We start from the raw sequence: 23198 nt of genomic DNA on the forward strand, positions 1-23198 counted from the left end.
GTTTTGGTCTCTTCTCCACCGTAATGGAATTTTAATTCTCTCACCCGCCCTCAAAGTCAGCCACCTTGTTTCGGGCAGAAAACAAAATTACCGTGCGCCTCTGCCCACCCTATCTGGGGTGACTGTAGATCCTGTGTTCTCCAAGAAGACGGCGCTTTTTATTTATTTGTTTATTTAAATTTACATATGATGCTGTTGTTTTCTTTATTATATGAAATAAATTAAAAAATAGGGTGTATATTTTTTTCCGAAAAGCCTTAAGTTCGTCCCTTGTATCAGGTATGGTCCAAGGAGTTCAATCAAGCACTCTCAAAATCATGATTATAAATCTAAATAATATAATAATTACAATTAACTCCCTGCATAAATTCTGTCCATGATTTTGTATTGCCATTATGTAATCCAGCACAACTGGAAGTACCATTCGATACCAAATTCTTTTGAACTCCATACATTCCCAGGGTGGCATTTGTCGCATTCATGTGAGAAAGGAATTGCAAGGGTCGTGAGGAGCTCATTATTACATTACCAATGCAGGACAGACTTTTGGGAATGATGTGCATATTTGGTTAAGACCGAGCTTTGACGGAGCTCTTCTTCCAAGCCCTGTAGTCTTTACTCTCCAGCATCTTCTCCACCTCTTCGAACTGCAGTCCTCTGGTCTCAGGCACGAGCAAGAAAATGAGAACGAGCGCAACCACGGAAACACAGCAGAACAAGAGGAATGTTGGTGCAGTGCCTAAAGCCTCCGTCAAGCTCAAGAATGTCTGTGTGACGATCAGGTTCGAGACCCAATTCGCCACCGCGGCAACCCCACCGCAGACTCCTCGGTATCTCAGAGGGTAGATCTCGGAGTTGACGATCCAAGGGACGGTGCCCATGCCCGGAGAGTAGGAGATGATATATGCTCCGAGGGCGATGAGAGCCAACCAGCCAAAGTTGCTTGGGCAGCCACGAGTGTACCACTCACGGCTTGATGCTTGACAGAATTGTTTTCCATCAGACTCAGACGACAAGCAGGTCCCAGGGAGAAGCTGTTCCATGATCAAGGCAGGCATGATCAGGATTGGATAATTCAATAATACTTTGATGCAACCAGAGCGACAGATTCTAAATATTTGCACGTCTAAATCGAATCGAAAACAATTTCCTCTCTATATTTTGGTAGTAAGCAAAGCAACATGTCGTGGATCTTGATGCAACATGGATAAAGCCAAATCTAGGAAACGACTGCAGTGTAACATCGACTCGAACATCGCTCTTTAAGAGGTATAAGCTTGTTATGTTCTACAGGAATATTGTTCCTATCGCATCTATTTTTACGATCCAATTTAATTGTAGTAGTTAATTTTATCCTATCATGTGAAGGAAACGACTTGTCTGTTCACCAAAGGTACGGCCACCATCTGGGATTTAACATGGCGACCAGAGTCCACCGGGCAAAAGCGTTTGCTGAGTTCGAACATCAACTAGACCCAGAGGCTTGCATACATTATTTAGCTCTTGATCATCAACCTTCTTATTTAAAAAAAAAAAAAAAAAAAATCCAACAACTGAAAAAATCACGTACTAAATCCTATGGACGACCATTGATCAATATATGGAGGTGCTGTGGTACTTACTTTATCCCCGTCGTGAGCACAAAATCCACACCCTGAGGCTGCTTTCACGCAATCCATGCATGTCCATGTCATGCCTGAAGCTGGCTTGAAATCAGGGCACGTAGAGTTTCCACCGACCGGATTCGGCAATTCCACTGCCGGGGAATGTGAAGCAACTCCAAAGAAGACACCGCCGAGCAAGGCCAAGCATGTAATGATTCCAACCAAGCTGATAAGAAGCAGCTTTCTCCTTCCGGCTCTGTCGACGAAGAAGATACTGACGATAGAGCCCACGGCGTTGAGACCAGAGGTTATGAGAGAGAGTGCCAAGGCAGTACCGTTGGAAGCATAACCAGCCAATTGAACTATTGTGGGACTGTAATACATCACTGTGTTGATACCCACAAACTGCTGAGCTACCTGCACAAGAATGCCTGCCACAAGCCCTCTGCGCACGACCACACTACCTGTTGCCTTCTTTAGTTTGCTGAACATGCCATCTCCCCCGATCGAACCTTCCTCAGCTATTTCAGCTTCAATCGACTTTCGTAAAGCTTCGATTTCTTTCTCAAATTCATGAGAAGGATATATCTTTCTCAAGATCTCTGCAGCTTCCTCTTTTCTATCCTGTTTAATAATAATAATAATAAAAAGAAATTCATGATCATTATCATGCAGCATCTATAGATTAAAACAGCAGAGAAGTAGAAAACTGTACAAAAATTAATTTGTCTGATATGAGAGAAAACCACATCAAGATTTGAAGGAAATAGATAATGACCTTTCTGTACAGCCACCTAGGTGACTCTGGAAGCATCAGCATCAGTACAAACTGAACAAGAGCAGGAAGCCCAGCCACACCGAGCATCCAGCGCCAAGTTCCTGGGGTCTGAAGAAAAAAAAGGATTAAATGTCACTACCAATATTACCATATGGGAAGAATCGATATCAGGAATGAAGAAATTTATTTAATTACCTTGGTGAAAGCCAGATTTATGAGGTAGGATAGAAATTGTCCTCCTGTAATAAGCAACCCATTAGTGCTGACAAGAGCACCTCTAATTTTGGCAGGAGAAGCTTCAGAAATGTAGAGAGGAGAAGTCATAGAAGCCATCCCAACTCCGAAGCCCACCAAGATTCTCCCCACGATTATAATTTCGGGAACTGGTGCGATAGCCATTACAACAGCACCAACAAAGAACAACAGATCAGCTAACAATATCGAAGGTTTCCTTCCAAATCTGTCATTTATCCATCCACCAAATGCAGCACCAACTATAGCTCCAGCTACAGCCATGCTCACAATGGTTTCCTATCGACAAAGTAGCCATCGATCACAGGTAAATGGGGAGGAAGCGTAAGTTACGAAAGATCTACTATGACAAATTCTACAAAACCATATAATTAGTTGTCATGAACATAATGAAGCAAACCTGGAGTACAGTGCTTCTATCAACTTGTCGGAAGTCATCACGAATGTATAGTAGTGCTCCAGAGATAACACCTAAACCGACGATCAGTGAATAATTTTGATCCATACACCAATAAACCATGAATCATTTTGAGTTACAAAATTGTACCAAATCATACCGCAGAAATTGAACAGTATATGTTTCTCTGACATGCTTTAAAGAAAAGATCCAGGGTTTAATGTCAACTTTGTGGATAAAATAATGCAGTTATGAGACCTGTACAAATCTAGAGGTCAATGACATAAGTTTATTCATTAGAAATATCAACAACAAGCTACCAAAGTGAAGGTAAGCATACAGTACCAGATCTGGTCCATTAGTGGCAGCAATGCTTAAAAGTGTAGGTGGATGTCTGATCAGAACACCATTTCTTAGGATCTTTTTGATACCGCACGTCGCAGCAGGAAGAAAAAAGAAATAAAACAGAAACAATCAAATATATGGATCAGTCAAAAAAGGGCTCGCCTCCACGGCACATGCAAACTTCACTACGAGAAAAAGAAATATTACAAGAGGAGATCTCATCCTAACTCCTGTACACCCAATCTCTCCCTCACAGGAAGTTTTTCCTCACAAAAGCTCTCTCTCTAGAAAGATCCCCTTGAACCCCTGAAGCGACCGCTATCCAGGAGTCCTGCTCCTGCTCCTCTCAGCGTGTGGCGTCTGCTCTCTTTGGGTTTTGGGTTCTCTACCGAAGCCCGTGCCACACAGTCTCTGTTCTCGCATCAGGACCCTTTTAAAGGCTTAAAAACGAGTTAGAATAGGATTAGGACTCATCACAATACCCAGAGAACTCCCCTGAATCGTCGGATCGAGGCCAGCAATGTCCCAAACCACCCGATCGCAACCCGATCCACGAAATAAGGTGTAGACCGTGAGAAATGCTGAAGAAACTCCTATCAGTCTATGGTGGACCGCGAGAAATGAATAGAAAATGCCTATGTGGACCACGCATCAGGCCGTGGACCGCTCGATCCACCGTGGACGCTTGGTCCACCGTGGACTAGGATATTTGGGCTCTAAACCCGTGCTCGCACGTGCATGAGCCTGGGCCATGCCCACGTGCGTGAGCGCCTGGGCCTAGGCCGCACCCCGCACGCGTGCACCCGGGCTCGGGCTGCACGCTGCGTGCTGGGCTGCGCCCTGCGCACTTGGGCCACGTGCTGCTGCGCACTGCCGTGCCTGGGCCGCACACCACCGCACACGGCCGCGCCACCGCCGCTCCGCCGGATCGCCACCGGCCGTCGGCGGTCCTCCACTACTTCGAATTTCGTGCCAACTTCAATCAGACGTATCTCGACCATCCAGACTCCGTTTGAAGTGATCTTGGACTCGTTGAACTCCATTTTTCATCGCGGACCTCGTTGTGGGCTCAATATGGATTGAATTTCGAGGTATCAAATCTTAACAATCTCTATCTCAACTCGATATTCGGCCTCCTCCTAACTTTGAGAGCTTCTGAATCTCCTCATCCCTATATCCTAGGATAATCGCTTGCTAATCATGGATGGACAAATATGGAAGTCGAGCTAGGCCGCTCGATCCCATCTTTATCGTATGCTTTACTTTTCCTGACCTAAGACCTGCTCGAGGCATCATCCTGTGGCAATAGGAATCTCACATTGCGATATCGTCTTTCAACCTCTCGAGTCTCGCATCTCGTGCCCGATCCACCTCCACCTGGAGCTCCACTTCATTTTGGGCTCCCCTTGACTCCTAAAGCTCCACCTCGCATTGGACTCCCCATCAAATAGTACTGTCCTCTCATCTTCTTCTTCCCCTCCAGAACAACTTTATCGCCATGTAGCACCTTCAGGATTCCTTCACCAGCTACCATCCTGTAGCTTCTTGAATCTAGTCTACTCAATGAGATAAGATTTTGTCTGAAATCGGATATGTATCAGACTTCTCTCAATCTCCTCACTGCACCATCATGTGTCCTCCAGCTGATCGTCCCGATGTCTCTGATTGCACAGCTCGATCCATCCGACAGATAAATAGTGCCCTCATTGTTTTTCAGGGAGTCAAATTGCTTCTCTCTGCAACATACATGATAGGTGCATGCAGAATCTAAAATCCACTGCTGGAAAGAAGTAGATATATTGTCAGATATCTCCAAGACATCTCCCTCTGAATCATTACTGGTCGTCGCTGCAGTAGCCCTCGTCCGATCTCTGAGTTGAGAGCAATCTCTGGCTAGATGCCCCAACTCGTCACATCGGTAACATTTGGCTTTGCTCAAGTCCCTCATTCTGGACTTGGATCGCCCTTATCGCGATCTCCTGTCGCTCCATCTACCGCCTCCTACTTCTTCAGAGACCACCAAAGCTGAGCTGTCACCATCTTAGCTCGAAGCCAGGTTCTCCCTCTTGAGAACCTCATTTTGGAAAATCACCACGGTGACCTCGTCCATCTTGATGATGCTCTTCCCCACTAGAAGAGCAATCATCAAAGACTCATATGAAGGGGGAAGCGATGCTAGCAAGACCAGTGCCCGGGTCTTCTCTTCAACATTCTCGCAAACGCTGAGGAGGTTGGTGAGGATCTTCTGAAAGTGGTTAAGATGCTCCTACATGTTCTGTCCCTCAGTCATCTGCAGTTGGTAGAACTACCTCTAGAGGAAGAAAGTATTGGTGAGAGATTTCGTTATGTATAACTCCTCGAGCTTCGACCATAGTACCATCGGAGAAGTCTCGTCAAGCACATAGATCACCACCTCATCCGCTAGATGCATGCAGATGGTACTCACCATCAACATCTGGAGCCACATCCAATCCTGCACCTCTATGGTGATCGGCTTCTCCTCGCATAAGAGAGCATCGATCAACCCTTGCTGGATGAGCACATCCTTCATCCTTGCCTGCTATAAGGAGAAATTACTCTTTCCATCAAACTTGCTGATTTCCATCGTGATTGATCCTGTCTTCTCCATCTTTAGTCTTGCTCACCACCACTGTAATCTGCATCTTTGTACCGTCTGGCTCTAGTACCATTTGTAGGTGAATGTCTGGCCAAGACACCATCTCTCAGGATCTTTTTGATACCATGTATTGCAGCAGGAAGAAAGAAAAAATAAAACAAAAATAATCAAATACGTGGATCAGTCAAAAAAGAGCTTGCCTCCATGGGGCATGCAAACTTCACTATGAGAAAAAGAAATATTATAAGAGGAGATCTCACCTTCAATCCTCGTACACCCAATCTCTCCCTCATAGGAAGTTCTCCCTCTCAAAAGCTCTCTCTAGGAAGACCCCCTTGAACCCCTGAAGCGACCGCTGTCCGCTATCTAGAAGCCCTGCTCCTGCTTCTCTCAATGAGTGGCATCTGCTCTCTCTGGGTTTTGGGTTCTCTATCGAAGCCCGTGCCACACAGTCTCCGTTCTCGCATCAAAGTCCTTTTAAAGGTTGAAAAATGAGTTAGAATAGGATTAGAACTCATCACAACACCCAGAGAACTCCCCTAAATTGTCGGATCGAGGCCAACAGCATTCCAGACCACCTGATCGCGATCCGTTCCACGAAATAAGGCATAGATCGTGAGAAACACTGAATAAATACCTATCGATCCACGGTGGACCGTGAGAAATGCATGGAAAATACCCATGTGGACCACGCGCCAGGTCGTGGACCGTCCGATCCATCGTGGATTGGGATATTTGGGCTCTGAACCCGCACTCGCACGTGGGTGGGCCTGGGCCGTGCCTACATGCGTGCGCGCCCGGGCTTGGGCCGCGCGCTGCCGCACCTGGGCTGCGCACCACCTCATGTGGCCGCGCCACTGCCGCTCCACCGGTCTACCGTCGGCCACCGGCCGCCGGTGGTCCTCTGGCCGCCGGCGGTCCTCCGTCGCTTCGGATTTTGTACCAATTTCAATCGGACGTATCTTGACCATTCGGTGGCCGACGGCGGTCCTCTGCCGCTTCGGATTTCGTATCAACTTCAATCGGACGTATCTCGACCATTCGGACTCCGTTTGAGATGATCTTGAACTCGTTAAACTCTATTTTTCGTCGCGGACGTCGTTGTGGGCTCAATGCGGATTGAATCTCGAGACGTCAAATCTTAACAAAAAGATGTTTTAAAGGGACACAATGGGTTAATTTGTTCTGATTGATATTTAGTCACAAAAAAAACATGTAAACATAAAAAAAAAAAAAAAAAATACAAAGTCCAACCCCACATAAAACAAATAGCCCACCAACGTAAGCAAAAGTTAAAGTTGGGAAGCACATTGCGAATGCAGCGAAATTTTAAACGTCTCCCAACTTTGCGGTGCAACAGTTTTTTTAAAACACTACTTTTATACCACAAAAAGCGAGTGTGGTCTCCCTGTCCGTCTTTCTGCTTAAATTTTTATGGAAAGAATCCTAATGACAGGAATTGGCAACTTCCAGAAATAACTTAAATAAGAGTTAGAAACTTTGATGGATGAAGTCACATTGTTTTCCTAATGAAATATCCCAAAAAGTGCAGAACTCATATCTTCCCAACTGGTGCATAGAAATTTCCTTCTTGTTAAGCTGTGCAATGTCTAGGATACAATTGCTTCATCTAGAAAACATAAAATTGATGAAATTTCACAGTGCCACAAAACAGAAATCTAAGGTTAAATCACGTACCTGTATCGTAGCCAAATAGAAGACCACCAATGCCAGCAGAGAGTGCAAGTTGAAGGATGTACGGCTGCTTCCATGTCAGACTAAAACATTCCTTAAACTCTGTATTGTCCGCTTCATGGACTCCCCCTTCCATATCATCAACTGTGGAAGAAAATGCCCCCAGAATCCCTGAAGTCCTGTCCTGCCCTGGCATGCAAAAGAAGCATTGAAACATTCTGCATGACCAAAAAATTAAAAATCCCTAAGCAACATAACCATTGAATATGGATAAAGGTCAATCTTGAAGTGAGGTCAGTTAGAATGATTACAGTTGCTGATCATAATCATGCGTACTAAAAAAGACATGATGCTATATATGAAATACGTATTATCTAGATGGTCAAAAGAAATTTAGCAGCGAAAACTGTAATATATTCATAAGAATATGAAATGCCAACTTATCTAAACTATAGTTCTGGATGATAATTGGAATATCTCCAATAATAAGAATGAGATCGGTTTATAACAATGAAAACTATCTAAAAGTATGAAAAAATATTCGTTGCAATGGTGATATCATGTAAATTTGTAACAAATCAATGAAAACTTTTATATTTTATCGATTGCTCCGTAGTTCATCGATTCATGTGGATTATAACCATATTATCCACGGGTATTTCACTCATTCTCGATTGTTAATTGGTTTGTTACAATGGGGACATGATATCACTGTTGCAATGAATATTTTTTCCTAAAAGTACAATACTGGCATGAATCAAGGGGACATTGAGAGAAGAATGTAAAGAACATATTTTGTACATGGCTATAGTAAAGCAAAACGATAATTTCCCATGATATGCAAATGCCCGCAAACATGCATGTTTAGAAGAAGGCAAAGATAGAATATGTATCTTGATAGATAACATCTAATGATGGTGACAAAGGATTCATAGAGACCAATCCAAATACATGAAGATTTTCATTAGAAAAGAAAAAATCCAAATGCGTGAAGATAGATTTTGGTGCTTGTCGTCTTCGTTATGACTGCCCTATAGAAAGGATTGTGTTAAGCACCAGCATTTTCTGGGACCTCTCATATTACATACATCGAAGAGGCCCACCAACCAAGACAAGTACAGTAGAGCAAATATTCTCGGGGCCCTTGTAACCAGTGGTTCACACAAGTAAGAGAAGCCTATTACAGAAGATGCAAATTTGGCGTGAAAACTAAAAAATCTATTTCGAAAATGTCATCAATTCAGAAGAATGTTTGTAAGCAAATTGCCATCTTTTGGAATTACCTCACTTTCAAGTTGCGAAATTGACAAAATATTTATTTTTGAGAGGATGCATGGATTGATTCTTTCCCTCTTTGCTCTCTATTTGTGGATTTATATGACAGAGTGGTCAAAAAGCAAGTTGCAGCTAGCTCATATTGGAGTAGGCAGACACTTTCTTGGAGGATCAATTTGAGAAGTCTTTTGACAAGGGATGATACAACTCACCTTTCTGATTTGTATGATATACTATCTTTGATTAGGTCATCTAGTCAGGGTGATATGCCGTTTAGGAAGTTGCAATCTTCTGAGTTCTTTTTAGTAGATTTCTTCTACTCTTTCTTGAATAATGGCACTACTCGATGTCTTTTCTGTAAGATTATTTGGAGAGCAGCTATTTTGGAGAAGACTTGTTTCTTCTTGTGGTTAGCGCTTCGCAACGAGTTTCACATTAGAGATGTGCCGGTCAAAAAAGGTTGGCAAGGAAATATGAGGTGTGTACTATGTGGTAAGTCCTCAGAAACTATCAATCATCTATTCATTAGATGCCCATTCTCATTGAATATCTGGTTCTCAATTAAAACTCAACTTAGATTGAAGGGATGTACATCTAGTTTGTGGGATCTTTGGTCAAAATGAAGGCTCAGAAATAAACAATGTCTGGTGCATTTAATAGGGGATCAATTGCTGGCTGTTGTCTATAATGAGATTTGGAGAGAACGAAACTTTAAAAAATTTTTAAATAGGTTATGATCTATTTACTCTACTCTTCTAAAGATCCCCGTCCGCTTTCGAAGCTGAAAATGCCTTTCTCCAAAAATGCCTGATGATCACGTATTGCTATGGAACAAATTGACAAGCTTAGCTCCTTCCTTGGGTTAAGTTGACTTGGAAAGGATCTGTTGGCTGCCATTTTGCTATGTATGGAGGTAAAGGAACGAGAGTCAAGATATTTTTTGGAGTATGTTGGTAGTATGGAAGTTTCACCAACTTGCTCAGTCGCTGCTGGTTGATCTGTTATTCAGCTCTGAAGATGCTTAGATTGACTTCGGCAAGAGGCTACATTGTGCCAAGGAGGGACTTCGCTCTCTTGCTGTTGCTTTTCTTCTCAACCTATGGTCCAATCTGTGTGACCGTTGTTCTCTATCTGAGCATGCAAAAATCTCGTTCAAATTCAAAATGGCACGGCCAGCTCTGCTCCAGGATGTCTGAGTTTATCTTTTTCTTCACCTTCATATGGTTTGGGTTCCATTTCCCTTTTCTAATCCTATCTTATATACCATCTAGGGTGGTAGAAGTCTTATGATCTATAAGGCTCCGTAATCTTTACTGATTTTCCTATAAGAATGGGAAGTCGTTTGCTTATCTACTTCCTGTTTCTTGTTGTAAATATCTCCCACCTTTAATAAAAGCTAGAAGGTGATCTTGCCTCTCATATTCATAAAAAAAAAAAAAAAAAGTATAGAAGAGCGAAATGGCAACTTTTCTATTCGGTCAAGAGCACACATATTCCTCATAACATCTAGATCCAAACTTTAGGGACATAATGTCCTTCCAATATCCATCATAGCCAGGGTTGTTAAAGTTCAGGTCAACTTGTAAAACCTGACCCAAGTAGACCTGACTCAATCTGTGTTTTAAGATCCATAGGTTGGGTTGGATTGAACAAATAGATCCTATCTAAATTTAAGGTCAGGTCCAAAATTTATATTTTTCAACCCTAATATCATTTAGGCCCAATATGGATGAACAAAAATAGGTCCGACCCAACCCCAACATCACTTGGTCCAAAAGTCCGAATCATACAAATTTCCTTCTTTATGCATCATTCCTAATTCATTGTAGAAACTCTCATTTTGCCTAATTCCTTTTTGTTCACCTAAACAAGTATATCTCCTCTCATTTATCTTCATTTAATTATTTAAATATTCATATTTCATTATTTTTTTGATGGATTCTTATTTATAATACCCTTTGAAAGGCTCGATTCAACTTAGTGCGGACCCAAATTTGACATTTCATATTGGATCTTAATCATACTTCATCTTGATCTAATTCAAATAACTTGCTGGGCCTAAAATCTTTTTCATGGACTGACCTAACCCCATTAGCTAATAAGTTAATCTTGGATCCAAAATCATTACCCGATTATAAAATTTTTCATGGTTCCCTAGTTTGACTCCACTCATCCATCATTATAACTTAGAAACTCTTTTCTTTTTGTTCCTTGAATCCTAATTACAGATAATATCTCTAATTACTAATATAGTAGCTAGTCAATTTTCTAAAAGAAAGGCATAATACTTGAATATTGCCTTATTCCACATCTCTAAGGAAATCTAAATAAAAAAAAAAGCAAAAATGAGGAGCACGTCATGTTTGCGATCCAAAATTCTAATTTATATGTCCATATCCTACAATTCAACTATATTTTCTACTAAAAAAATGAAAAAAAGTAAAATTATCTAAAGCAATAGATCAGATGTGGAAGGCTAACAATATTTCCAATCCCACCCCAATTAGGACAAAAAGAAACCGTCCATCACCTACATTATGCAAGGACTCTTGACAAAATAAAAAAAAATGAATAAAAATGTCACATCTTCTCGTTCTATACCAACAAACACCGTAAAAGTCGAACAAATCCAAATCTTACAACCTGATAGCTGAAAAAAGGAACCAAAAACCTAGTAAACATCCCATTTTTTGTAAATAGTAAACATCCCACTTAGTGAACCAAAAAACCCAAAGGTAAGAAGTCTCTGAATCTTACCCAAAACCTCTCCACAACAATGTGTCTCTCTCCTGTTGAAGCGTTTTAGACCTTCTCCCCAAAAGCCTATGTTCTCTAAGGACGTCAATCCCTAGGTGAAGAGGCCGATGGGAAGGCACCAAGGCCTGAGAAGAAACGGAGAGGAGGCAAAAGGAACTGGAGATGAGTTTTATTATAAATTAATCAGTTTTACTATTTTTGCTTTTCATTATGGATTTCAATAAGGGGAAAAAAAATTATAATTCGGGGTAATCTTTTTAATGGATTCATCGTATTTTTCGGAATTCCAGTGGTCGAACTACGGCATGTTCACAGCCTTCTTTTCCCGGTTTGCCGTCCAATTCGGGGATAAGATGTTCGCTTTTCGGCCTAATCCGGAACGCTTATCCGGCCTTCCGCTCACAAGTCTTATTCCTCCCGTCGATCTCTCTGATAGCGTATCCTACGAAATCCAATCTGGCATTTTTTTAAGACCCGTCATTCGTCCGCAATTATTCTGACCGTTATCGTCGTTTTTTTCTCTGTTTATCTGATTATTCTTAGATTCAAATCGGATTTCAACCATGTTTGTATGATGGCGTTATGCTAATATTAATATGCTATCTTGCCCAATTGAAATTTCAGTTGGATTTTTTGGAGTAAGACTGTGGCTATTGCAGTAGTTGTTTTCTATTGTTGTAGTTAAAAATAACAGTAATAACATAAGCAATAATGCTATATATTGGATTTTGTTTTCGTTCTTTTTCCAAGCATAAATTTTTCTACTCATAGAAAAACTTTTTTTAAAAATTTTTTAATTTTTAAAAAAAATATAATTACTTTTCTTAAGCAACACCAGATATGTCCCAGGTGCTCAAATCTAGCTTGAAACTTGACTAGGTCGTAAATGAATTTAAGCCAGCTGATGGACCCTGGAAACCCAAAGAATTCAGGATCCCTCGGCCAAGAATATGAACGAGGGGTTAGGTTTTAGATGTCCGAGAGTTAATATTTTTTTATTAGTGACTTTATCAAGCAAATTAGTTGAATATTGTTAAGACAGTTAAATTTAACAAACATACATTTTAAAGGATATGATCACATGTGATTGCCTACAAAAGACGATATTCTTTGGTTTGCAGTGTCGAATTAAACATCAAGCATGCATGTTTCGATGCCTCGACGCTTTGTTTGGTGCAACAACTCGAGCAACAAATCAATGGGTTGAAGAGAGACAATATTGCAATCCCAAAATTTATGGGATGCCTGAGATCGGATGAACTCTGATATCCAAAATGGAGGAAATTAGATGCTCGGCTAGATATATATCCTCCCCATCTCATAATTGGCTTTCTATTAGAATAAGGGTTTGGGTTGCCACACCTGGCAATGGAGATTGAGGGGTGCAGTTTTGTATGCATGCTGCTCGAATACCCTCTTTGTCCCATATACTGTGCTTGTTCCATGCCTCAGATAGGAAATAGTACTGCAACAACAGAGCTGAAGAATCCAAACCTGGCCCCTAAACTTCACTCTATGAGCAGCCCCTGCCCCTTGTCAGAATATCCAGACGGTACGCATTGAAACATAGCTTTGAAATAATGTGGGATTCATGGTGTAGGAAGAAAACCATCAAAAATCAAGAAGCAGTGAGAGATACAAGTAATGTGGAGGAGCAAGCTTTGATCATCCTTGGTGCTGATTTAAGCGGATTTAAATGGCTGCCTAATGTCTTGGGTTATCATCAGCTAGCGCTTGCTTGCGTCCAATATCAGCACCAGCTAGTAGCGAAAAGGAGGAGCCTTTTCCATCGTTCTCTGATGACACGGAGGCCAAAATAAGTAGGAGCACAAATTGTCCAGACCTAACCCACCCACCAGATAAGACAAGACATTTGGATCGCCTTTATGATGGACACTCCAACTCGTGCTGGAGCTTTTTATCTATAATTTACTGCAGGAAGCTATATTAAGTATCTACTAACTTAAGATCTACACTATGCCCAGCTTTTGAATATTTTAGGTGGCAAAAAAGTGAGCCCAAGGGGCCGTTGTGACATCTCCATCATTTTTGAGAGAAAAAAATAACCTGTCAAACATTTTTATCGTGCAGCATACGTGTGGTAGGCCTTCTGCTTCAGGCGTATTGTCACAGGTCACCTGCTAGCCTTAGCTGGTACCAAGAACTTTGGTTCCAAGCGAGCCCAAAGAGCTAACTTCTCTTCGACTCAAAACCTCGACCTCCCAACTCACAGTTGGTGAAGGATGGAGCTCTCCCACCTCACCACCCATAAAATCTCTATCTTTCCTTCCCCCCTTCATCCTTGCCTTGAGACATCCTGCTCTCATTGCTCCTCATCCATGGACTCCGCATCCTCCACTGGCTTGGTTGCGGGATCCCACCGGCGTAACGAGCTGCATGTCATGCATGGCCACGAGGAGGTTAGTTTTTACCGTTTGCTCATGTCGATTCCTTAAGAGCACTTTAATAATGCTATTATATATAAATAATAATGGAAATTAATCTTGATATATATAACTGCGGTTATTTAAGTGTTGTTTTGTTATGACGGCTATAAAATGACGAACTTTAATGTTTACGAATAAACTAGCATTTTAATTATTTTTTTTTTTGCTGCCAATTTTTTTTTTTTTTTTGTACTAAGTAAAGAATGATCGTAGTGGCTTCGACCTTTTTTTTTTTTAAAAAAAAGTGATAGAAACTTTCCCTTATTATCCAATATTATTTCCTTTTCTGGTAGTTGATGAGGTCTGCTATTAGGGGATATCATCCAAACTTTCAATTCTAAAGTTTATAAAAGTCTAAAACAATTTACTTTATGCTAGCCAAAGGCACGGTAGGTCAAATTTTGAGCATCTTTAAGTTAGTTATCAATGTCTATAGGTTACAATTGACTTTACGACCTAATCCATGTCCAATCTAGTGGTTCATAGTTGTGGATGAGGTCAATAGAGGGTCAATCATATGATCTAATTGAATTGCCCAAATTTGGAGATCCAGTCAGATGTGTTCACGTTGATGTTGATTTTGTGGACGTATATGGCAGCCAAAGGTGCAGAACCACCAAGTGAATGGAAAAATTTGCCGTGTTTGTGGTGATGAGGTGGGGCTCAAGGAGAATGGTGAACTGTTTGTGGCGTGCCACGAGTGTGCGTTCCCTGTTTGCCAGGCTTGCTATGAATACGAGCGGAGCGAGGGCAACAAGACCTGTCCCCAGTGCAACACTCGTTATAAGCGTCACAAAGGTTAGCTTCCACATCTCTCTCATTTTTAACTTTGATATACCATAATAACTAATGCGAATTTTAAAATAATTAAGATATATTGGATAGGTTACCGCTTATTGTAGTTTTTTTTTTTTTTAAATTCTTTGTTTAGAGTCACTTGGTTAATTTCTAATAAATCCATGCAAGTCTGTGTTATCACAGCTAATAGGTTATTATATTATTTTTGCGAATCACTTTATTTTTTAATACAAATTCGTCCCCATAATAACTATTCTTTCGAATTAATGATAGCATCATATATTCCAAAACCAATACGTATCTTTTGGATGGACTAGAATATTGTACTCATGCAATTGCTAACAGTGAATCTCGATCAATTGATCGATGGACCAATTTTTCTCAGCAACACTTTCTTTTCACTTTCATCAGCTGAATATGTTTCGGCGTTGCAAGTTAACAATAGAGAAATGAGAATTTACATAATCTTAACTAGGACTTCAAAGTTCAGAAATAATAATTTCTCATCGATAAATCTTTAGGATTTTATTTTCAGTAATTTGAGTATTTAATGCAGCATGTCATTTTAATTTTTAACTGGAAGTAAAGAATTTCTCTTGGATAAATGAAGATTTTGATATTTTACTCATGCAATTGCTAAGGAAACCTAGTAATTGTAACTTGAAACTAGATCACATAATGCATAAATCAAATCTAATTTTGTAGCTCTGTTCGTTGAATCATTCGTACAGGATGTCCAAGAATTGAAGGGGATGAAGATGATGGCGCAGATATGGATGATTTTGAAGATGAATTCCAACTGAAGAGCCCCAAAAATCACAAGAGAATCATCGCTTTGATCTTAACTCGGTAACAATCATTTAAAAGAAAATAAAATTGTTTTTTAAAAAAATTCTTGTCATTCTAAGCACGATAACATTAAAAATGCTTTTTGGCAGGAGAATGGTGACAGGATGCAACAGTGGAGGCCCAATGGGCTTTCATCCTTCGCAGGCAGTGGTAAGTAGAAAAGCAACGAAAACCTCCAAGAGCAACCATTAATTATTTGGGCCTTTTTTATTGTTCCTTAGGCCTAATAATGGGCTGACTCACCCGCTGTCCGGTGTGGGCTCTGCAGTAGTCGGTAAGGATTTAGAGGCTGAGAGGGAGATGGAAGGGAACTTGGAATGGAAGGATAGGGTGGAGAAATGGAAAGTAAAGCAAGAGAAGAGAGGAATGATCAACAAAGATGAAGAAGAAGATAACGAACAGGATAACTATGAAGATGAGATCCTGTAAGCTCTTCTTACCTATTCCCGTCTCAGGGTTCACTTTTGAATGATTAGTTCATTCCTAGCCTTTTACTTCCAAAATCAAGGATTTACAAGGCTCACTTCAAAAGAGTGACCAACCTTCATGAACCTCTTCAAATGGTCATTCTTTTCTATCCTTTGCAAGAGCAAGTTGTATGTCTCATGCACCTAATATTGATATTGAAATAACAGTTTTGCTAATATTACCATGAAGTTTTATTATTCCAATTTGAATGTCCCTATTCACCGGTTAAAGATAGATATTTCTTTTTTTTCTTTTTTTGTGATCATAGCATCACATGTTCAACCTTGCCTGCTCCGAATATATATATATATATATATATATATATATAATATAATAAATATATATAAAAAAATATATATATATATATATATATATATAACTCTATATGGGGTAGATTGGATAAGATCGATCGGATTTGGACTCAGATCTAGTTAGATCAAAATTAGATAATGAAGATTTTACATCGCTTATCCAATCTATTGGATGTGATCTACTGTCTCAAAATTGCTTGCATATTAAAAATTATATAATTTGAAGATTTTCAGTTTATGCATCAAATGATCAAAAAATATATCTAATTTATTTTATTTAAATTGTTCAATTTTTGACTACTTGATGTATTGGTTAGGAGCTCTAAATCATATAATTTTTTGTGAATAATTTTAAAGTAATAGATTATATTTAATAATTTAAATTATTAATGTAAGATTTTTATTATAGAATTTTAATCTGAATGAATCTTAATTCAAATTTAAATGACCTAATTCTAATCTATCCGCGCGCGCGCGCGAGTGTGTGGGAAGGGCGGTGTAAATTAACCACCCGGCTTTTATTCAAACTTTTCACACACCTACTCAAATCGACGACTTTTTACCCATTACGTAGGTGTAACCTGCATGTGCCATGCACGTATGCAATACCAAGCATGTATAAGACTAAAAAATTTTTACAGGATGGCGGAGGCTCGGCAACCCCTGTGGCGGAAGGTGCCGATCCCTTCGAGCAGGATCAGCCCGTACCGCATTGTGATCGTCCTCCGCCTCGTCATCCTGTGCTTCTTCTTGCGCTTCCGGCTTACCACCCCTGCGAAAGACGCCTACGCCCTCTGGCTCACGTCGGTCATCTGCGAGATCTGGTTCGCCCTCTCCTGGATCCTCGACCAGTTCCCCAAGTGGTTCCCCATCACCCGCGAGACCTACCTCGACCGCCTCTCCATGCGATTCGAGCGCGAGGGGGAGCCCAATCGCCTCTCCGCCGTCGACGTCTTCGTGAGCACCGTCGACCCCCTCAAAGAGCCGCCCATCATCACCGCCAACACCGTCCTATCCATCCTGTCCGTCGACTACCCGGTCGACAAGGTCAGCTGCTACGTGTCGGATGACGGTGCGTCGATGCTCTTGTTCGATGCGCTGTCGGAGACTGCCGAGTTCGCACGTAGGTGGGTCCCGTTTTGCAAGAAGCATACCATCGAGCCGAGGGCTCCGGAATTCTATTTCTCGGAGAAGATAGACTATTTGAAGGACAAGGTGCAGCCAACCTTCGTTAAGGAGAGAAGGGCCATGAAGGTATATATGCGCTACTTAATTTCGTTCCATCTGATCCTTCTGATACATGCCATCTTTTCTGGGTTATAATACGAATTTGAGATGGTGCAGAGAGAGTATGAAGAGTTCAAAGTGCGGATCAATGCATTGGTGGCCAAGGCTCAGAAGAAGCCGGAGGAAGGGTGGGTGATGCAGGATGGTACACCGTGGCCAGGCAACAACACGAGGGACCATCCTGGAATGATACAGGTTAATTTGGCTGATCTACCTTTCCCTAATGGCAAATCTGTCATAGACCACCAATAATTTTCCCTGTTTTGCTGGAAGATCCTGCATTGCTTGGCATATAGGTTTGTCATCCGTGATCAGCAGAGTAGGTAGCTAGCTGATGGTACACATGACCAAATATTGCTGTTCTTCACAACTCACCAACTGACAAGTTCCCGATTACAAATGACCATGTTTCGAATAATTTAATAAGATTACTGCTACCGGTCAAAGATCAGTACAACAGGCTGATGTGGCAGTCGAGGATTGGTGCAACACACGAGGGAATAGATGGTGGCAATTAGGCTTTAGGTGCCATTCCATCAATCAATCAACCACTTTGCTAGCTTGGTGAAAACTGAATAGTGATCTTGCAATTCATCTTTAGTATTTTTTTCCATTTCATAATTAATCAATACTTTTATGAAAAATAATAATTCTATTCTATTCCCTCGATTGTCGGGATTCTACGAATAGTATATAGTAATCTATATATGCATTCTTTGCGTGTATTTATCATCCATGCGTATCACCTGTAGAACAAACCAAGCCATGATCAAATATTAAGAGATCATAATCAAATCTTTTTGTATCGCTAGATTACAATCTAGTCCTTAATTGAATCTACCATGAAATCATTAATTCCCGGTCCTTGCTTTAACTGTCATAAATGCCTGATCATCGTTTTGACTATTTTTCCCCCCATCGTTTTGACTTTGAAACAATGATCGACATAGCTGAAGAAACTCAAAACATTTTGTAGGTATACCTGGGGAGCGCAGGTGCACTTGATGTAGAAGGTAAAGAACTCCCTCGGCTCGTGTATGTCTCACGTGAGAAGCGCCCTGGCTACCAACACCACAAGAAAGCCGGGGCCATGAATGCACTGGTGAGCTTTGAATTTAACAGATCGTAACACCCATTTCGGTGAAACTACATTTGTATGTTAATTGTATTAATGTTTCAATGAATAATGACAGATTCGCGTTTCCGCGGTGCTCACTAATGCGCCATTCATGTTGAATCTGGATTGTGATCACTACATCAATAACAGCAAGGCCTTAAGGGAAGCCATGTGCTTCTTAATGGACCCTCAGTTGGGGAAGAAGCTTTGCTACGTCCAATTCCCTCAGAGGTTCGATGGAATCGACCCCAATGACCGATATGCCAACCGTAACGTGGTCTTCTTTGATGTAAGCTATATATGACTCCTTTCACGTATTTGTCTTTTTTTTTTCTCTTTTTTCCGGACTCCTGTCACGTAGTAGCAGTGGTTACATATCAAATTAGCAAGAACATTCCAAACATCAAATGAGAAAGATTTCATAAACGGCGACTTTTCATAAGAAGTCTATAATTAGCATGTTCAAAGAGTTAATTAACACTCCCAGCATCATGCCTGCTACTTTAGATTTTATTGCTGCTACTACTATTATTGTAGTGGGTGTAAGTTCTATAGGTCTTGCAAGAAACTAGCTAGAAATCGTGTCCGTTAAGACTAGAACAAGGAAAAACTAATGCTCAATTGCTTGGATAAATATTTGTAGATCAACATGAAAGGCCTAGATGGCATCCAAGGCCCTGTGTATGTTGGAACCGGCTGTGTCTTCAATCGCCAAGCATTGTACGGCTACGATCCCCCCAAGTCCCAGAAGCGGCCCAAGATGACATGCGACTGCTGGCCCTCATGGTGCTGCTGCTGCTGTTGGGGGGCTCAGGAAGTCCAAGTCTAAGAAGGAAGATCACAAGGGAGGGTTCCTAGGATTTGTTGGCAAGAAGAGCAAGAAGAATAAGATGATGGTGGTGAACAAGAAGAGCTACATGAAGAGGGGGTTCGACCTTGAGGAAATTGAGGAGGGGCTAGAGGGGTATGAGGAGCTGGAGAAATCGTCGCTCATGTCGCAGAAGAGCTTCGAGAAGCGATTCGGGCAGTCACCAGTGTTCATCGCATCGACGCTCATGGAGGATGGTGGGTTGCCACAGGGTGTCAACAGCAATGGGCTCATCAAGGAGGCCATTCATGTCATCAGCTGTGGGTATGAGGAGAAGACCGAATGGGGGAAGGAGGTAACCCACTACCCTTAATTCTTCCTATCGCTGCTAATAACACTGATAACAGTAGAGCCTCAATTCTTCCTATTAAAATTGATAACAGTAGAGATGAGCAAATAAACATTTAAAAAAAATTTGTTGCACCAGCCGGGAATCGAACCCGGGTCTGTACCGTGGCAGGGTACTATTCTACCACTAGACCACTGGTGCGATGGCGACGCTTGGTTCTAAACTCTAATTGATATTTAAATGACGTAACAGCTTAAACAGCTACCAACCTAAAAGTTCGACGCAGATGCTTAATTAGTGGTCTGGATCGGATCGAGTCACTTTCCGAGCACAATGCAAGTCTGATATAAGTTAAGGTGATAGACAAGGAAATAGATTTTTGCAAGATTATATTGGATTTGGTTCAACCCTATTAGTTAAACCAATTTAAAAAAAATCTGGTCTATTTGGGATCCAAGCTGATACGATGGGTAACTCCATGAATTGGGTTTGCTGTGAGTTGGATCATTTACCGCTACCTGAACCACTGGCACCTCTGCTTGTCATGCCAATGAATATGTTTATGAGTCATCTCACTCTCTACTGCTTATTGCGTGTGAAAGCTAAACGTTATATTACATGCTTAATTGGCATGTGGGAATATTAGAACTAGCTAGACGCTCTATCTGTCCCAAATTAAGGCCAAAATAAAATTGATGGCACTTTTGTTAGCTAGCTGTCATCAGATTATTTATGCATTAACATTTTTTGTGCTTAAAAAATTAATTGAATTATATCTTGCAGATCGGCTGGATTTATGGGTCCGTGACAGAGGATATCTTGACAGGCTTCAAGATGCATTGCAGAGGCTGGAAGTCAGTGTACTGTGTTCCTCCAAGAGCCGCTTTCAAAGGTTCAGCTCCGATAAATCTCTCGGATCGGTTGCACCAGGTGCTACGTTGGGCTCTAGGATCAGTTGAGATCTTCCTTAGCCGGCATTGCCCTCTATGGTATGGCTACGGCGGGAACTTGAAATGGTTGGAGAGGTTAGCATACACCAACACCATCGTGTACCCCTTCACATCCATCCCTCTTCTCGCCTACTGCACAATCCCAGCCGTCTGCCTCCTTACTGGAAAATTCATCATCCCCACTGTAAGTAACCAAATCCTAACATATAAAACAAATTATAGTAAAAACTGCATGCATGCATGCTACGTACGTAAATCACAGTCCAGCTCAGCATAAGATTGGACGTGCAGTCCACAGCAAGTAAAAATGTCATTGGTATGTGCTTCACGTTGCATGTAGGGTGCTGCATGTATTTATGTGTAGCAGTTATGGAATTCAAAATATTTCTCTAACTAAATTAACTATCTCTTGACACCCTTCCTCAACGTACAGCTGAACAGCTTTGCAAGCATATGGTTCGTTGCTCTCTTCCTCTCCATCATTGCCACTGGAATCCTCGAGCTCCGGTGGAGCGGTGTGAGCATCCAGGACTGGTGGCGAAACGAGCAGTTCTGGGTCATTGGTGGGGTCTCAGCGCACCTCTTCGCGGTCTTCCAGGGTCTCCTTAAGGTCCTAGCTGGTATAGACACCAACTTCACAGTTACTGCCAAGGCTGCGGATGACGCCGAGTTTGGAGACCTGTACCTCTTCAAGTGGACAACCCTTCTCATCCCTCCCACCACCCTAATCATCCTCAACATGGTGGGGGTTGTCGCTGGGGTGTCGGATGCCATCAACAATGGTTATGGTTCATGGGGCCCACTGTTTGGGAAGCTCTTCTTCGCCTTCTGGGTCATTGTTCATCTGTATCCTTTCTTGAAGGGGCTGATGGGGAGACAGAACAGGACGCCGACCATAGTGGTCCTCTGGTCTATTCTTCTTGCCTCTATCTTCTCTTTGGTTTGGGTCCGGATCGATCCTTTCTTGCCCAAACAGAAGGGACCCGTTCTCAAGCAGTGTGGAGTGGAGTGTTAAGGTCTCCGTTTTGGCCTTTGATTTGTTTCTTCTCATTTTAATTTACATCATTTCCGGTGTGGAAAGTATTATGTGGGATTAAAGAGTACTCTGGTGCTAAATCTTCAACTGTTTGGGATGATAATACGCCATGTAAATTTTGTTGAAAACAAGAGCTTTTGATACGTTTTGCAGAAAAAGGTAAGTTCTGAAAATTGTATAGCCAATCACCATCCGTGATATTCGTGAGTTGTTTTAGTTTTTTTAACAGAGGTCACCAGTGGCCCTGTTTGGACCCACTCTCTCTCTAATGCATAAGATTTTAGTTGGACGAGGTCCCCACTTTAATGCATAAGATTTTAGTTGGACCAGGCCGCGACTGAGCTGGTGGACCAGTCATTCTACGAAGCAATATATATGCACAAATATGTCTATATTGCTTTATTTTCCCTTCTATTTCTGTTTGTATCTATTTTTGTGCGTGTTGGTTTGTGATTGAATTGATCTATTGCTGAGCTGATAGACTTGATCTAACCAATAATTTTTTTTTTTGGTAAATATCTAACCAATAATTCTCCTCTCGTGCCCGCACCGAAGAAGAGCAGGGGTGCCAACTATATATTGGACCCAAGTGTTATTGGCTATTTTCTAGCCAAATTATAATAAAGAATACAAAATATAAATTAAGACTAATTAGAATCTCTATGAAAAGAATAGGTGTTCATTATATTTTTCAGAAGTGTAAAATGGATGGGACGCAAGGGAGAAAAGTCCCTCTCTCATCCTTGACTTCGGATTTTGGATCTTTATCATTTTTTTTTTCCTGTAACAGGGCTCCTCGTTTTTAGGGTGACTTGTGAATTGCACATAGGTTATTTTATATATAAACTTGAATCACTGACATATGACTTTGAGATTCGAGTAGCGAGATGCTATATTTTTTCTCTTCTAAATTATAAAGCCTATAGACGAGAGATATCTATATCTTTAAGAACTACGATATGGGAGAAATCTCGGTCGAAATCTGGGTGTGAACGGGACCATTGTTTTTCCTTAAAAAGACATGAAAAATTGGTTATGTGAAGCAAACCATATGATCA

General features: G+C 41.3%; 2 protein-coding genes and 1 non-coding gene across 4 annotated transcripts; 1 reads left to right on the forward strand and 2 right to left on the reverse strand.

Annotated features, from left to right (window-relative positions):
- Nucleotides 1-428: 428 nt before the first annotated feature.
- LOC105054442 (probable inositol transporter 2) lies at nt 429-12175 on the reverse strand. 2 transcript variants are annotated; one of them, XM_010935946.3, is made up of 7 exons: nt 11721-12175; nt 7692-7872; nt 3035-3105; nt 2578-2913; nt 2383-2490; nt 1623-2228; nt 429-1034 (listed from the first exon to the last, which is right to left on the reverse strand). In XM_010935946.3, the coding sequence occupies exons 2-7, from the start codon at nt 7822-7824 to the stop codon at nt 570-572; spliced, it is 1719 nt and encodes a 572-aa protein (XP_010934248.1). In that variant the 5' UTR covers nt 7825-7872; nt 11721-12175; the 3' UTR covers nt 429-569. The 2 variants fall into 2 exon arrangements, with proteins under 2 accessions (XP_010934248.1, XP_029123205.1); XM_029267372.2 differs by having other exon boundaries at nt 7692-7877.
- Nucleotides 12176-13983: 1808 nt separating this feature from the next.
- On the forward strand, nt 13984-22446 carry LOC105054445 (cellulose synthase A catalytic subunit 7 [UDP-forming]). Its single transcript, XM_010935947.3, is given in 14 exon segments — nt 13984-14140; nt 14767-14965; nt 15697-15774; nt 15777-15814; nt 15904-15964; nt 16083-16239; nt 17235-17847; nt 17938-18075; nt 18857-18982; nt 19074-19286; nt 19641-19798; nt 19800-20160; nt 20938-21288; nt 21538-22446. Coding segments are annotated over 14 exon segments (3156 nt in total). The 5' UTR covers nt 13984-14059; the 3' UTR covers nt 22120-22446.
- Nucleotides 20285-20355, reverse strand: TRNAG-GCC (transfer RNA glycine (anticodon GCC)). Its single transcript has one exon. It is a non-coding gene; the product is annotated as a tRNA-Gly (tRNA).
- Nucleotides 22447-23198: the final 752 nt, after the last annotated feature.

Source organism: Elaeis guineensis, chromosome 11, assembly GCF_000442705.2.
Source record: "Elaeis guineensis isolate ETL-2024a chromosome 11, EG11, whole genome shotgun sequence".
Lineage (NCBI taxonomy): Eukaryota > Viridiplantae > Streptophyta > Magnoliopsida > Arecales > Arecaceae > Elaeis > Elaeis guineensis.

Bases quoted from the DNA above. Each gene is read 5' to 3' on its own strand.
- LOC105054442 (XM_010935946.3), bottom strand. From the start codon at position 7,824: ATGGAAGGGGGAGTCCATGAAGCGGACAATACAGAGTTTAAGGAATGT. The intron at 3,106-7,691 runs GTACGTGATTTA...TCGTCGGTTTAG, and splicing joins TCTATTTGGCTACGATACAG to GTGTTATCTCTGGAGCACTA. The intron at 2,229-2,382 runs GTCATTATCTAT...ATTATTAAACAG, and splicing joins CTAGGTGGCTGTACAGAAAG to GATAGAAAAGAGGAAGCTGC.